We start from the raw sequence: 16,985 nt of genomic DNA, 5'->3' as shown, positions 1-16,985 counted from the left end.
TTATCTTTAAACACTCAAACAGTGGGTCCATCCGTCAATATAGGATGTCAAAAAGCCATACAAGGCCGTTCAGAAAGAAAAAAAGAAAAAAGAAAAAAAGAAGCCATACAAGGTCTTGATTATATATCGTAGGACGACACATTTTGATACAGAGATAAAAGAAAAAGAGGCGGTTTTGTACGACAACTTTTAGATGCACAATTGAATTGAATAAACTTAGGTTATTAATGATGTAAATAAAAAGGTAATCTGCTCCCGGAACTAATTATGTTTACGTACTATGTTAATAAATCTCGTAGTATACACTAGTCATCTTATATTGCGTTTTCCGTATTCGATGGAAATAGTACATGTATTTTCTTTCTTTCTTTCGTTTCATAATAATTGTTTATGTTTAGATTTTTAACTAATCAAAACTGTTTATGAAAAATAAAATAACTCCTATTTTTATGTTGGATATAAAAGTTAGTTGACCCGCTTATTATGAGGTAAGCCGATAAATACTGTAGTAGCATTTCACTATTATTTTAACCTAAGCAAATAATAATAATAATGAAAGTATATATGGTAGCGTGGCTATTGGGTGGCCAAGAAATTGTTTAAAATTGGCATTTTTGTAGATATGTTGAGATGAAGAATAATAATAGGTTCCAAAAGTCCGACGACTTTTTCCCATTTACCTATTGTCTAATTGAAGTTTTAAAAACTTAATCTCACTTTTACCACTTTTACCATTTGTCAAGTACGGAGTAATTAGCTGAACCTTATAAACAAATTATAGTGTCAAACATGAATCATGAACACAATATGAGTTAAACCCGGCCCCTTGAGTATAAACTCAAACCATCATATATTCCAACAAAATAAAGAGCTCCTAAATGTGTATCTATATACACATATATTAATCGAAACTTTGTAAATTTTTTTTATATATTGTTATTTAACGATAAATTATCCTATAATGTATAGAAAAAAGTTCATTTGTTAATCATTTGAATCAAAATAAACTTCAAATTAAAACTTATATTCATATGTGAATGATATTTATGAAAAAATCCGTTCACATATGAAATAGATCAAATTATACATAATATTATTTATGTTCATATATGAATTGAATAAGTCTCATGTAAACCTTACATGTAATAATACATATGTTGTAGAGTCGTACAACCATGTGGAAGACATTAACAAAACAACCTTACCCGTAATATTTTTGCATTTAACATTTTTAATTTATTTTAGGATCGTTATTACTTAAAAAAGTGAGTTGTTGTAACATAAGTAAAAGTCGAAGGACTAAGAAAATATTCACTCGGGGGTCACTAAACTCAAGTGGTGAGTTGACTGTAGAGTCTGTAGACCAAGTCTTTCTTTCTTTTGGTTGTGTGTTTTTTCCTCTGTTTCTCTCTCTAATCAAACATACATTCATTCCTGTCAAAGCAAACCAAGATTCCATCCAAAAACTTTACAATCCCCCAAAATTTCAATTCCACTAACTAAAAAAATCCTTTTTTTTTTATTATCCCCCCATCTAAATCCAAACATGGCTTCATCCTTCAATGAAGGTACTTATGTTTGTTTATCTATCTTTTTACTTCTTTCTTTTCTGTATATGTATATTAGTATATGTCTACTTTTTGCTACTTGGTTGATTCAGCTGCATATTCTTGAATTTTGTTATTATATGTTTAGTTATGTATATGATCTTATCAAAGCTGTAGATGCTTGTAAGTTGACTATCACCTAAAGTTATTCCAATTTTCAAGTTTCTGTATTAAAGATAATTGAAATTATTATTCTTAAAATTGATAGAATTATTTATTACTTCTTGATGGGTAATCTGAAAGTTTTGATCTTTTTTGTATAAATATGTAAACTGTTAAACGAGGTCTTTTGACTCGGATGTAGACGGCCTAACTATAACTTTTTAGCCCTTTATTGACCACCCAGTAACTAGTGGGGTTCGAACTGATGCGACCACTATCTTGGAGGTGGTTTTTTTGGTGAACATATGATGGTAATTAATATAATAGTTATTGTTAAATCTTTGATGGGTTATCTGAAAATTTTGATCTTTTTGTATGAATATATGATGGTAATTAATTTAATAGTTACTGCTGAAATTGTATAGGAGATATAGAAAAAGGGCTGATGATGACTCCAACTAAACATAATCAGAACCTTATTGGTGAACCATCACCGTCCCCTTCCCCGTCTTCTGCGACGGCTCCAGCTTTGGTCCTATCGAATTCGGGGAAGCGGATGGATCAAGCTGGGAAGAAGAAGTATGTGAAACAAGTGACGGGTAGGCATAACGATACGGAGCTTCATTTAGCGGCTCAACGGGGTGATCTGGCTGCTGTGAAGCAGATTCTTGATGATATTGATTCGCAAATGGTGGGGACTTTAAGTGGGGCGGATTTTGATGCGGAGGTTGCAGAGATTCGTGCGTCGGTTGTGAACGAGGTGAATGAGTTGGGTGAAACAGCGTTGTATTCGGCTGCTGAGAAGGGGCATCTTGAAGTTGTGAAGGAGTTGTTGAAGTACTCGAATAAGGAAACAATTACAAGGAAAAGCCGGTTGGAGTTTGATACTTTGCACATAGCTGCTAGTCAAGGACATGATGGTAAAGGCTCTTTAACTTTTTATATTGTTTGAATTGGTGTAATTAACATAAAAGAAATAGTTTTTAGACTCCTCTAACGGATTTATGTTTTTTTACATGGAGGATGTGTATAGATAGACATAGATAATATCTCTATAGAAAAGTTTTCCTGGGGTACTGGCCCTTTACCATAAAAAAGAAAACTCTATAACTTTGATGATAAACACAAGAAAAGTTCTACTTCTATTACATTCGGGAGGTTTTTGGATGTGGGTTTAAACCGTTCATTGCCACTTGATTTTGAGTATTGTGTAAAAGCGATCATGGCTAAATTTGGTTCAAAAGAATCTTCTCTGAATAAGCAGATAAGGAACCTTTGTAAGGAAACCAATTATCTGAGCTAACTGTGGTCAAAAGATTTGTTTTTAAACCGTTTCATACTCACGAAGTTATGCCAACATATTTTTCTTGACATTTTATTGCAGCTGTAGTCAAGCTGCTACTTGACCATGACCCATCCCTATGCCAAACAAGATCACAAAGAAACGCAACCCCTCTCATAACTGCAGCCACAAGAGGACACACTGCTGTTGTTAAGGAGCTGCTATCAAAAGATCGTAGCTTGTTAGATATTTCAAGATCAAATGGTAAAAATGCATTGCATTTTGCAGCTAGATCCGGGCATGTTGAGATTGTAAAGGCTTTACTTGATAAGGATCCGCTTCTGGCTAGAAGGACAGACACGAAAGGACAGACCGCATTGCATATGGCTGTGAAAGGTGTCAGCAGTGAGGTTGTAAAGTTGCTATTAGAGGCTGATGCAGCTATAGTTATGCTGCCTGACAAGAAGGGCTTTACTGCGTTGCATGTAGCTACCAGAAAAAAACGAGCAGATGTAAACTTTAGTTGCTTTACTTTTTCTTATTAATCTTCATTGACCCATATGGTACATGATTTGGTTAGAGCTACAATGCGTTTAGATTAATGGTTGTGTCTTGTGTGGGCTGGGTAAATGGTCAAAACTAGTTCGGCTTATAATGCCACTTTTTAGTATGGCCTGAAGTGATCAGCCCAGCTGGATGGACCCACAAACACTTTTTGGTCCAGCTTTATAAATACTAATGAATCGGTTATGGTTTCAAAAATAGTAGGAATCTAAATTTTTGAATAATAGTTTTTATTTCGAAAATCTTCGAATAATAGTTTTTTTTCTTTTTAAAAGTCTTTGAATGATACTATCTAGGAGATTGTATCCATCACATATAGAATATGGGAGACATTATGCCAATTTGACCCATTTTAGATGTTATACATCCCAAATCCAACGTTGTCACATTTGACATCTCTACAAAATACTGATCCGATCTGTTTTTCTTAATATTGCAGATAGTAAACGAGTTGCTTAGTCTCCCTGATACCAGTGCTAATGTTAATGCACTTACTCGTGATCACAAAACTGCTCTTGACATTGCCGAAGGGCTTCCCTTATCTGAAGACTCTTCTGATATAATAGCATGCCTTACTCGTTGTGGGGCAGTCCGAGCAAACGAACTAAACCAACCAAGAGACGAGTTAAGGAACACAGTAACTCAGATTAAAAACGATGTCCACAATCAACTTTTACAAACTAAAAAGACAAACAAGAACGTCCATGGAATCGCTAAAGAGCTCAGAAAGCTCCACCGTGAAGGGATCAACAATGCCACCAATTCAGTTACTGTGGTGGCTGTGCTTTTTGCAACCGTTGCCTTTGCTGCCATTTTCACAGTCCCTGGTGGTGATGATAATTATGGGATGGCGGTGGTGGTGGACAAGGTTTCTTTCAAAATATTTTTCATTTTTAATGCCATTGCTCTTTTCACTTCTTTAGCTGTGGTGGTGGTTCAGATTACATTGGTTAGGGGTGAGACAAAAGCAGAAAGAAGGGTGGTTGAGGTGATTAATAAACTCATGTGGTTGGCTTCTGTGTGCACTTCAGTGGCTTTCATGGCCTCTTCTTATATTGTGGTTGGTCGAAAATATAAATGGGCTGCCATTTTGATAACAGTTGTTGGGGGAATTATTATGGCAGGGGTTCTGGGAACCATGACTTATTATGTGCTCAAATCCAAGAAAACACGGTTGAAGAGAAAGAAGGAGAAGATTGCAAAAAGTGGTTCAAACTCTTGGCATCACTCTGAGTTTTCTAACTCGGAAATTGACAGAATCTATGCCATATGAGGTAACACGATGTAGTTTTTACTCTACAGTCTATAGCTAAGTTTAGTCAACAATGAAATCTGAAATTATGAAGTCCAAATACTTTACCGGGTTCTTTTGGTCAATTACCAGGATTCTTTTGATGTTATGAGGTTATAACTGGATATAGACAGAAGAACTAGTTGACCGATTAATAATTTCAAAGAGTTGTGGGTAGTTATTGATATATGCTGTATATTGTATTCTCATACCACTTTTCAGAGTCTCATTTTGTGTTCTTCATATCCTTGACTATAGACCCATGTTTTTTTGTTGAAAACGATTGTGGGAGTCATAGTGATTGGATAAACCAGTGGTGGGGACTATGGCGATTCCAGCCAACTAGTTTAACGTAACCTTTTCTCCTCCTAAAGAAACGCGGGTGGTTCATGGTAGGGTTGGCTGGTGACGAGTCACGATGTATGAACCAATGATGGTTTGTGGTTAACTGGTTATGTAACAATATTACTAAAGATGTAAATATGAATGATAAAAGAGCTTGTCATTGACTTATTGTGGCATGAATGACGCCCAGGTGATATATCAAAGGGTCAAGTATTGTTAATGTATGGTTTTGAATTGAATTGTGGGCGATGTATTTTGCGTTTTTGTGTGTGTGTGTTTTATATAATGCAGGCACCAATATGATTGACGAAGTGTTTAAATAAGGTTTTTTTCTTCCTAATTGGTATTTCTATACCCTACTTCTATGCTTCTTTTTCCAAAGACATTTATTTACAAAATTGTCTTATGCATTGCTATTAGGGCTGACCCGAAAATCTAAAACCTGGGTTTAGTAAGTGTAATCTTAACCTTCCAACCCGATATTTTGTAAGTCAGGTCCGGGTTGGTTTTTTGGGTTGTCAAGTCAAACATACTTTTTTCAAGATAAGAAATAAATTGTGAATGGCTAAAATGTGTTTGTAGATTTATCAATTCTCAAGCAGCATGGTTGGATAAGTGGTAAACACCCTTGCCGCTGGAGACAGAGGTCATGGGTTCGATCCTCATCCCATGCAAAGGTTGGAGGGTCTTTTCTACCATTTAGGTAGAAACTGGAAGTAGTCTCTCTACTTAGGTAGAGGTAAGGTCTACCTACATCTTAACCTCCCCCATAAACCGTCGAGGTATTAGGGCTCAAAACCCGCGGAAGGCGACACTGAGCAGTTACTTACTTTTCTTTTTAGATTTATCAATTCCTGTAAATAAATACATATCACAAGGATCTTTTCTACCATTTAGGTAGAAACTGGAAGTAGTCTCTCTACTTAGGTAGAGGTAAGGTCTACCTACATCTTAACCTCCCCCATAAACCGTCGAGGTATTAGGGCTCAAAACCCGCGGAAGGAGCAGTTACTTACTTTTCTTTTTAGATTTATCAATTCCTGTAAATAAATACATATCACAAGGATCTGGTAATTGTAACTATTTTGGTTTTGGTTATCGTGTACTTTTTTAACCTTGTTATTTGATGCATTTATAAGCATATATTGACTTTAAAGCTAGTTAATTTAAGACCAACTCATATGACCTGCAAGCCATGTATAATCAGGTTATGTGGGATGGGTCCAGAATCCAGATTAATAAATTCTAGGTTGATAATCTTGACGTAAAAGTTATAGTTGCTCGAGTTAAATTTGAGCAATTTCAGTCCACCTAATTAAATTGGCCCTGATTGAGAGTGCTCATTGCCACACACTTGTTGTCGCCGCCTACCACCACCACCTAAACTAATCTTAGTTATCTCAACCTAATATGATATGATAATTAATCACCTAAAGTTTTTCATATGTGTAAGTACTAAGTACGCCACTAAAAAACTTCATTGCAATAACCCGTATAATATAACTTGAAAGTATCTTCACCCAAAATGTTCAATTGTGCAAGTATCAGTAATTTTTACACAAAACATATTTATGATTTTATGTATGTGTTAACTAATACTCCTTTCATAAATGTGCCTTTAACATTACATTTTATCTCTAATTTTAAATACGACTAAATCATAAGGAAATGTCCTTTGAAAGTTCCATGAAATTCAACTTAAACTTTCACAAACTTCTAAAATATCATGTTCCGTCATTTTATCGCCCAAATGCCTAATATAGGCTAGTTTATTACAACTAGTCCAACTAGTATGAGGATGATTATTAATTTAAAAATGTAATTATTTATTCACTCATATTTACTATGTGTGTATATATAATGAGACTATAATAATATATATACTTATCGATATTTTTTTATAATAATTATCAACCCCTTATTTTTGAAAAATGTTAGACAATGGTTAGATGTAAAAGTATTAAATTACCCTTAATAAACACCTCATATGGAAATGGTTATTAAAGATTACTAAATTTGCCTTTAATGAATTAATTTACACTTTAAACCCTTATCTTGCTAATTTACACTCTAAGTCCTTATCTTTTAAAATATTTTCACTGTTACCATTACATCAACTTAAACGGTTAAACCACTCGACACCACTTGTCGAATCACCGCCCGCCACCGACACTATTAAACCACCGTCATCGTCACCACCGTTGCATTGCACGGGTACCATGCTAGTCTAACTCAAAGACAAATTTGATATATGAAGATTATTGAAATTGATACAATAAATTCATCAAATAAATGAAGCGCTCTCAAATGTTCACTTGATTTGTAATGTTTGACCTGTTAGTCTGTTACAAGGAAAAAAAAAACACTCATACCTGTTTATTTCCCCGAAGCTTCATAATTATGTTTTGAGTGATGTCCTAAAGTTCAACCTTATTTTATAGCATTAACCAAAAGTGGTTTTGGTGGATGACATCTTAACTTGGTTTAAGATTTTGGGTCACCCGATAATTAAATTAATCAAGTTAAAGCATAATTATAAGGGTTTTTGTCTGGATTTGGATCCTTTTTTCTGCTTTAAAGTGAACGTTTATTTTATGTTTATATAACTAATCGTTATTTAATCTAGTCAGGTGTCCTTTAAATGCTATTAAGAGACATACGTGTCTATATGTTTGGTCAGTGATAACCATTTTAAATATAATGTAATGCCTTTGATAAAATGATTATCTTAACAAATGTAATTTTCTAGAGCATTAACGCCAAGTGGATCATTAACTTGGGTTATATATATATATAGCCTAAAGGAAGGGTTATTTAAGAACCCACAAATAAAAAAAAACTCAACAATTATTTTGGACCACTCATTTTTTTTTCTCTTTATCTCTCTTCAATTAAATAAGAAAATTCACCAAAATCAAAAATTAAAAAGTCGTCAAAAGTATATCGAATTGAATCTCTAATAAAAGAGGACGAAATTTTAAGACTACCCATGCTTTTTGTTTCGTCTAACGATTTACGGTTTGTGAGATAAAACATTTTGAATGATTTGGGTGAATTTTATTATTTAATTGAAGAGAGAGAAAGAGAGAATTAATGTGTGGTCCAGAATGATTCTTAAGTTTTTTTTTTTTATGAGTTCTCAAAAGCCCAAGTCTAAAAATTGAACATAAAAAAAAATAACAATAAAAAAAAAAGAAAAAGAGAGAAAAAAAGAAAAGAAAAATAGGCCTGCTAATCACAAATTGAAAAGCTATTAGGAAAATGGTTAATCAACCTAATTCATATGCCTAAAAATTAACTTAAAACCTTAATAATTTGACATGTGGATTTCACTAATTCTCTTTCCTAATCTTGCCCCCTGATTTTTCCACATGTCATCATCTTATGATTAGGCATATCTTTAGGCACACCAATTAGGTTGATTTATCATTATCCAAGCTATAGATATATAGGGAAATGCTAAATATAGCCCTAAGGTATGTATTTAACGTGCATAAAAAAACTCGTATCTTCCATATTAAAAGTCCGCCCCCTGATTTTCATGGTAAATATACAAACAATTTATACACCTTAAACACAGTCCTAAAAACTATATTTAGCAAACTCCAATAATATAACGTGTTAATTATAGATAAAGATTTAAAGTAGATGGCTGCCATGTCACCATCCTGGTCTTTGTTGATTTCTTTGCTTTGATTACTTTGTTTGACTCGAATTGCACTAAAACAGAAGAGCCATCTTTTTAAAATTACTCGTAGTTGATTGATCGAGCTTATTAGTGTTCTTTGGTTTGTTAATGAATAAAATAATAGAAAAATGTTATACATATAAAAGTTGATAGTATCTTTATCAAATGTCCATCCCTAAATTTTAAGATAAATTATTTAATACGAGTACACCTTAATTAAATCCCCTATATATGACTACTGCATTTTACAAAACCCAAAATAATAAAATCAAATTATAGTAATACCGATCTGTAACCATAGTTTTTCTCTCATTCAAATAGGTGATTATGCAAATCTAATCGAAAGTCTTGAAAACGAAACATGTCAAGCAAAGGAACGTCTTATAATTAATGCACCCCAAGTCTTAATACCTAGCTGCATGTCGGTACGTAATTCTGAAACTTAGTATGCTCCCAACGGTTTAATTACTAGTTTGCTCTTCGCTAATTTGGCATCACGTACCTAACCGACGTCCTAGCTATGCAACGTCTTGTCGTTATGTTCGTCGGTTAATTAACAGATGATCAGGCAAAAGACGATGTAAATATTTTCTCAGTTTGGAAGTCACTCTAAAAGTGATCGATAAGATGAAGCTGATAATCTGGTATAATAAAACTGACGAGCAACGACGTGCGTCATCATTGGAAATAATCTTATCTATACTATATTAATAAACAAACTACCATCTCCTCTTTTCAACTCTCTACCTTTAAAATACCCAAAATACCCTTAATTTTTAACACATTCCTAAATCACACACTAAATCTACCAAATATATCCCTAAAATATTTTACACGCATATTTATCCAAACTATCTATCTCTTTTATTAATTATATTTCCACTTAATATCTCTATAATATTTTTAATAAAGTTATTTACAAAAGATACATCTCTTAACCATAAAATAACTACACTACAATTTATGTCAATTATTTTTAGATTAATAACCACATCGTTACCATCACCACCACTAGCACCCCCGTTGCCGCCATTACCGCTGCATTGTGCGGGTACCCATCTCGTTTGATTTACAAGCATATACATGTTTAGAACAGCGATCTATATATTATTCATATCCAGTTGAACTAATGTAAGGTATACTTTGGACCTTTATTAACATCCACACATGCACGAGCTAGCAACTTACCTTTGAAAAAGCTCGTAATTAAGGAACTAATAATATATTAGTCAAAAGTGTAAGTATTGAACGATATATATTGGACGAAACTTTCTGACCAATGTACGATTTATATATATTTGGAATATAAGCACAATGGAAAATGTTCACAATGTCCAATTATGGTGTAATTTATAAGTTACATTTACAATTCGTACATAATTCATATAGTCCACTTGTTGATGAGGCTCCAGTGCACTTTCATATATCATGTTGTAGTTTAAAGTACAAAACACCCTGTAAGTTTTAATCTTTGCACAAATGACACCAAAATTTCAAAATTTAATTATGACATAAATGTTCGTTCATCAACCCCTACAAAGTACATGTCTGTCTTGATCATCACATACAACTCTTGAAGCTGCTAAAGAGCAAAAAGCCAGGTCACTTATGGTTTTATTTCTTGAATGCAACTGCTGTTGTGACCTTTTGCAATGAGCAATTGCACTTTGTATTTGGTTTTCGATCTCAGAACTTGTATTGATTCTTCTAGAATATACCTCTAACTCACTAGAACTGTTGGAAATACTCGATGAAGGCCCATGTGAAATGTTTGTCGTCGTCATCGAAAATCTCTTGATTGCGCCAGAGAATGATCTTCTTCTATGACGAAGACGATTGACAATAATGTTACTATCAAGTTTTTCTTTGATCTTCTTTCCACTTGTTCTTGAAACTTTGTTTCTTGATTCATCCGAACCGCCTAATGATTTACCAAAAAAGGACTTGAGATAATCTCTGGATGCCTTTAGCTTAGACCCGAAAGAAGATTGTTTGGTTAGAGTAAGCTTTTTGGTCCAAGATTTTTTAGGGCTTTCAGTTTTATGATCATCAAGAAATAAGTAGTCTTCGGGTTTGAGTTCCCTACTGACTTGACAAGAAGTGGAAGGTGAAATGTTGCATGACCCGATTGGGGTAGTTTCAATAGGTGTGGCGTAGGTGCTCGTGGCTAATGGGGTGCTAAAGAACTCGTCGTCGAAAGTGTCCTTGTTTTTGTCTTGGAGGATCTTTTCAACCATTTGTAAGCGCGGTGGTAAATGAAGGGGAAGAAGTTTTCCTTTGTAAAAAAGCTCATCAGCAGGAGAAGTTGAAGTTAATTCTCTATCCGATGAGCTTGAAAACATCTGAAACTCGAATTCATTTGAACTCGAGTGACATAATAGATTTTTAAACGTACTTACTTCCATGTCTATGTATTCTTCTTCTTCTTCCTCATCTTCTTGTTTGACATCTTTATTGAAAATGGAATTTAGAACCGAATCAATAGGCATTGTGAAAAAATCTAGCTAGAGGGATATATATGGTGTGTTCAAGATCGAGGATATGCTTTAAGGATAATAGAGTTGCCAAATGGTGGCAAATTAAGCTCTTTATATAGAACCTATGTAGACACTTTAGACGCATGTGTGATTCATATTATTTACAATTGATAATTAAGTACAAGTATAATTAATTAAGTATATATTGAACTTGATACTAATTAACACGAATGGCATAAAAAGCAAAGATGTATTCTAGTGAGCTTTCACACGTCTTTTGCGGTGTTTACTATTTTAAGGGCAAACGCAAGTAACTTGTTAACTTGTTTCTTGTAGTGCTATGATTAATTGATTATTAACTTTGGCTATAATGTTAAGTCTTCTATACGACATGCGTTGGACAGTACGTTAGAATCTCTTTTTTTTTTTAGTATTATAGACCTTATCTTTGGAGAACACCAAGAAATTACTTAATGTATATAATTTTTTTTAGAGTTAGTTTCGATTCACAAAGGCTGGAGACAATTTTAACCAGTGATTTGCTCGACCTTCAACCCTTCATCATGAAAAATACTTTGAGATTATTCGAAACATTGAAAAAGATTCACCTAAGTGGAATTGGTTACTTAAAGTTATATATCCAGCATGATTTCAAATCAAAAACTACATAGACATATAAAACTACTAATGATTCATAGCATATCAAACATTTTTTTTCCATGTTATTTAAGTCTATCTCTACAAAGACACGTGTAATTGGGTCCTTACCTATTATAGTATTAACAAAATAGATAAAGGGGTTGCTAAATACAGTTCTAAGGGTTGTGTTTAAGGTACATAAATTGTTTGTACATTTATCATAAAAATCAAGGGACGGACTTTTAATATGGAATGTACAAGTTTTTTTATGCACGTTAAATACAACCTTTAGGGCTGTATTTAGCATTTCCCAATAGATGAATATCGTTTTTTATGTCATAGATGCAATTTATTTTTAAATTAATTAACTGGCATATGTCTATTCTATTAAAAGATAACTAGCACGTTAATGCGGCGGTGGTCGTGACAATGCCATTGTAGTGGGGGGCCGAGTTTTGGTGGTGGAGACGACGTCGAGTGGTGTGGATAATTGATGTAAATGGTTAATGAAAATATATTAAAGAATAAAGGATTGGTAGTGTAAATTAATCATTAATGTTATGGGGTAGTGTATGTTGAAATATTTTAAGGGATGCTAAGTGAAAATATTACATATTTTTAACAAATAAAAGAGGTTATTTCTTTTATAATATAGTATAGATAAAAGTAGCATACTAGGTTGAAGTCGATGCTCAAATCTTTATATATACAACCGCGACTTTAATTTCTAGATCTACATATGAGAGAAACTGTTCCATATTTGGTAACATGGGTTATATTTACAAACACCGCCTTTATTTTCATATCATGATCCATTTAATTAAGTTGGACCACTAGGGGATCAAATCTTGATTATTCAATTCGATCATATCCATCCATTTAAAAGCCTAAGTAAGAGAGTGAATAACAATAGTATTTACATTTGAAAAGTATACTAGTAGTACATGTACATATACATTAATACATATATAATAATGGAAAGATATCCTTTAATTTGGGATACAAATGCATGCAAATGTATCAAAATTTAAGCTAGATTTGTCTTGATATACACGATAAAGGATGTGGTTAATAAAAAACAATGTGGTTAATTATATTATATGTACGTAACTATGTATAAAATAAAAATAATAGTTAAAGAAAAGATGGCCAGGCCAACAATTAATGTCTTAATGCTTTTTCCAACTTTTACTGGATTCCTGCTTTGTTTGTTTCTTTTTAACTTTCTTCACTTCTACCTTGGTCGTTCATTTAAATACATTTCTTCTTGTCTTTCCGCTTTCTTGTTTTTAGTAAAGTTAATTATAGGCGTAATATCTAGTTTGACATTTTTGTTATGATTAATCCCGATATAAATATATTAATAAGCTAGTTAAGTAACGCATGATTGTTATTTTCTTGAACTAGGTGTAAAGTTTGTATTCTTACGGATTGATTAGTTATTTGGGCCTGTCCAAATAGCTGTTAAGACGTAATATCGTAATTTTTTTTTTATTGATTTTAATAATATATTAGAATAGTACTCGCGCAATACGGCGGTGATAATGACGACGGTTAGTGTCGGGGGAGGTAGTGGTGGCGGCAATAACGGCGGTTGTGGCGGTAGCGATAGAGGTGTAATTATTAATGTAAAAAAAGATAGAGGAGTAAAAATACTCGGGTTGTTTAAGGCTAATGATATATTGGGTATAAAAAATGCTGAATTTTTTAAAATAGGGGAAGCCGCGGTTTGCTTTATAAACCATTATAGATATTCACCGTACCTTCAGAGAAAAAATAAAAGTAATACATGATTTGCAATAATAAACTTTAAAATAGAATAAATATCATACACTAATTAATTATCAGTTCACAAATTGATCCCCGTACGTTTCAAATCAAACTTAGAAAAAACTATAATTTATATTGAGTACGTAGTTAATATGAAATGTATCCAACGTTAATCAGAAACTTATACTAGCTAGCTACGTATACTATCCCCGTTTCAAATCAAATTTAGAAAGAACTATAATTTGTATGCGTAGGCCTATTAAACATTATAAACCAATGTGACTCATTTTTTTAAGTGTATTACTTTATGATTATCAAGTGATTACTAATGTTATGTTAAATAATGTTTAGTAATTGTCTTTTGGAAGAAATGTAATGATGCAAGTACATTAATAGGAAGTGTGGGGCAGGCTGCCTCCCATGAATGCCTCCTGCAGTGGTCCACTACTTCGATCAGTGTCGATCTCTTAGACAACCTCATCACTTCCATTGCCTTTTTTCTTTTCAGGGCTTCCTTATAACATACTATTTAGGTAGTCCGTACCATAAATAGCTCAGTATATCTCATCAATGGAATTGGATGAAAAAGAATTTAGATTTTTTTTTCCTTCTCTTGTTAGGTTAAAATCTCATACTACGTATTCATTTGTTTCTTTCAATTTCCAACCATGTATGCGGTTCATGTTTGTTCAGCCTTGAGGATTAATTAAGGAGACATATATAGGGGCAAGTGTTTTCTGCAGTCTATTAAGGAATCGTAGGCAAGATATAAGGAACGAGCCTCTCGCTGGATCAAACATATATAGCTAACTGCCTAACTCTATAATGTCGTATAATAAAATCACAATATATACAAAATCAACGTTTTATAGAGTTGTATATTATACATTAATACACTCCTAGAGTCGTATTTAGTTGCATATGATAAAAAATAAAAATAAATAAAATATTGAATTAATCGATCACCAACCATTTTGAAACTATAAGTTGTTTATTGTATCATTATTTATAGTTGGCATTTGTATATATATTACGGTGATATTTGTTTTGTCAGCTCCTGCTAACTTGTGGAGTTATGGTGATTAATGAAAATTGATTGATCTTAAAAAAAAAATTAAGTAAAACTATGGCTAAAATACTTTTTACATGATATATGGCTAGCAAAGCACCTCAATTCTCATATAATGATGAAAATTGAAAGGGGGGGAAGTCTTTTTCTGATGTTGGGTCAATTAATTAAGAAGTATGAAATTGAGTACACAAACTTGTGTGTTCAAATTTCAAAGCATGGTACCCCCAAGCAAATGATACTGCCTTTAAAAAGATGGGACATGTTGTTTTACAAACAAAATATCAACACACCCGAATCAAGACTCTTTTAACCCTACATGATACGTGTATGAGTTACGTTGCCATAGTTTAGTCTATTCAAGTGGTGATAATTATATTGTTTGTTTTCAAACTAGATAATTATGGACTGATCATCTATTCTATATCTATATCTAGCTATATTTATATCAACGAAAATGTGACAAGATATTAGTTGGTGTACTACGTAATAACTTTTTAAGATTATGTCCTAATTAGATATGTACGAACGTAGAAGATTAAATAGCTATAGAATTAGCATGTCTCTGAAAAAAAAATGGACTCACTAGAAAAAGTTAATTGATTAATACAACTAAAACTGTGAAGTTGTTTTTGGTAAATAATCATGTTATATGCTAGTTGGTACGTGTACTAAAATATATCTTAGGTACTGAAATAGCACATGGTTATCAAAACTTCAATTTATGTTCGAATGTGATATTAAGAAATTAGAAATGTTATATGCCCAAAAGCGGGGCGGTACCACATTGGGGGCAAAGGGGGCAAATGCCCTCCTCAAAATTTAGATTTTGTCATTTATTTTTAAAATTTTTATCGATTTTAAATTTTTTTTTATAGGTTTTTAACATTTTGACTCATTTTATATTTTTATTTCACGGAATTTTTAATTTTGCCCCCTTTATGATTTTTTTTTTTTTTACCGCCTCTGCCCAAAAGTAATAAAATACTCCATATTGGATTGGAGCCAGCCCAGCTATAAGTCTATAACAGCCTAACAGGTAAACAGTATGGCGTTGCTAAGTTGGGCCATTCGGGGTTCTGCTTTCAACATGTTGGCCCACTTATAAAACTGTCAGAGCATAGTAGCATACCTAAATGGCTAAACCACAACATATTGTGCCAATTAAAACCCTGTTATATCGGGCTTCCTATGAATCACATCAGGCAAATTTTAAAGACATTGTCCTAAGTATTAATTTCTATATGCTACATAGTATAAACTTTAAAGACACGAGGGTTTTAAAACCCGTGCTACGCACGTCGTGTTTTAAATATATTATTTGCATGTATTTTGTTATCAAATTTTAAATAGCTAATGAAATTCGTTTCACGAAATCATGTTATTCATCAACTTATAAATAAATAAACAACATAACATCAATAAATAGAAAAGAAATATAAAAGTTTCAAGCCAAATAACTTGGTTGTTCCATAGAGATTCGAAAGTCCTTAAAATTAAGCAAATCAAGTATTTTAATTATTCTAAATCTGTTAGCATTCAAAACAATTCATTATGCAAGATATAAGAGAATGATACGGGGGTAATACATGTATAATTCATGTTATCGCGTCCACTTAGTTACATAGCACATACATACATAGATATTAAATTTGTATATGATGCGGTTATAAACATCAGAGTGCATAACTCTTTTCAGTCTAAACATTAGATATCTGCCCAAAGCTGCTGCAGCATGTCATTGGCTTGAAGCATCCCAAATTCAACATCTTGTTTCCCATTTCCTTGATTAGCAAAACAAAAGAAAATATATTAGAGTACAATGAGCATGCCTCATAAAAAAAAATGTGATATTAACCACATACGTGTAATTGAACATCAATAAAGTTTCACAAAGCTCAAAATTTGAGTTAAAACCACATATTTCTTATACGGTTGATTTCAAGAATATGAGTTTTTATGATAGTGCAGCCTTATGACAAATGTAGGTAAATTAGTCATGCCTTTGTAGCACTCATGTGTCAATTCATGTCTCTTTTGTATGCTAGAGTTAAACTAAAAATTAGTCGGATAAAAGAAACGTACCAGGTGGGTCTAAGGGGTCGAAAGTAAGTCAAACTGTTCAGCAAGTAGTCAATGACCCAACATTTT

The 16,985-nt window shown here is 32.9% G+C and overlaps 2 protein-coding genes across 4 annotated transcripts; one reads left to right on the top strand and one right to left on the bottom strand.

The window, feature by feature from the left end:
- Nucleotides 1–1,363: 1,363 nt before the first annotated feature.
- Nucleotides 1,364–6,046, top strand: LOC122584648 (ankyrin repeat-containing protein ITN1-like). 3 transcript variants are annotated; one of them, XM_043756692.1, is made up of 5 exons: nt 1,364–1,568; nt 2,135–2,629; nt 3,094–3,503; nt 3,995–4,829; nt 6,034–6,046. In XM_043756692.1, the coding sequence occupies exons 1-4, from the start codon at nt 1,547–1,549 to the stop codon at nt 4,826–4,828; spliced, it is 1,761 nt and encodes a 586-aa protein (XP_043612627.1). In that variant the 5' UTR covers nt 1,364–1,546; the 3' UTR covers nt 4,829; nt 6,034–6,046. The 3 variants fall into 3 exon arrangements, with proteins under 3 accessions (XP_043612627.1, XP_043612626.1, XP_043612625.1); XM_043756691.1 differs by lacking the exon at nt 6,034–6,046 and adding an exon at nt 5,774–5,862; XM_043756690.1 differs by lacking the exon at nt 6,034–6,046 and having other exon boundaries at nt 1,365–1,568; nt 3,995–5,455.
- A 4,184-nt stretch (nt 6,047–10,230) lies between these two features.
- LOC122584653 (probable membrane-associated kinase regulator 4) lies at nt 10,231–11,418 on the bottom strand. The gene has a single exon (XM_043756697.1). The coding sequence runs from the start codon at nt 11,366–11,368 to the stop codon at nt 10,406–10,408; it is 963 nt and encodes a 320-aa protein (XP_043612632.1). The 5' UTR covers nt 11,369–11,418; the 3' UTR covers nt 10,231–10,405.
- Nucleotides 11,419–16,985: the final 5,567 nt, after the last annotated feature.

Source organism: Erigeron canadensis, unplaced genomic scaffold (assembly GCF_010389155.1).
Source record: "Erigeron canadensis isolate Cc75 unplaced genomic scaffold, C_canadensis_v1 Conyza_canadensis_unscaffolded:94, whole genome shotgun sequence".
NCBI classification, from domain to species: Eukaryota; Viridiplantae; Streptophyta; class Magnoliopsida; order Asterales; family Asteraceae; genus Erigeron; species Erigeron canadensis.
The sequence above is the reverse complement of the archived record's forward strand: the minus strand, read 5'-3'. Positions and strand labels throughout refer to the sequence as shown.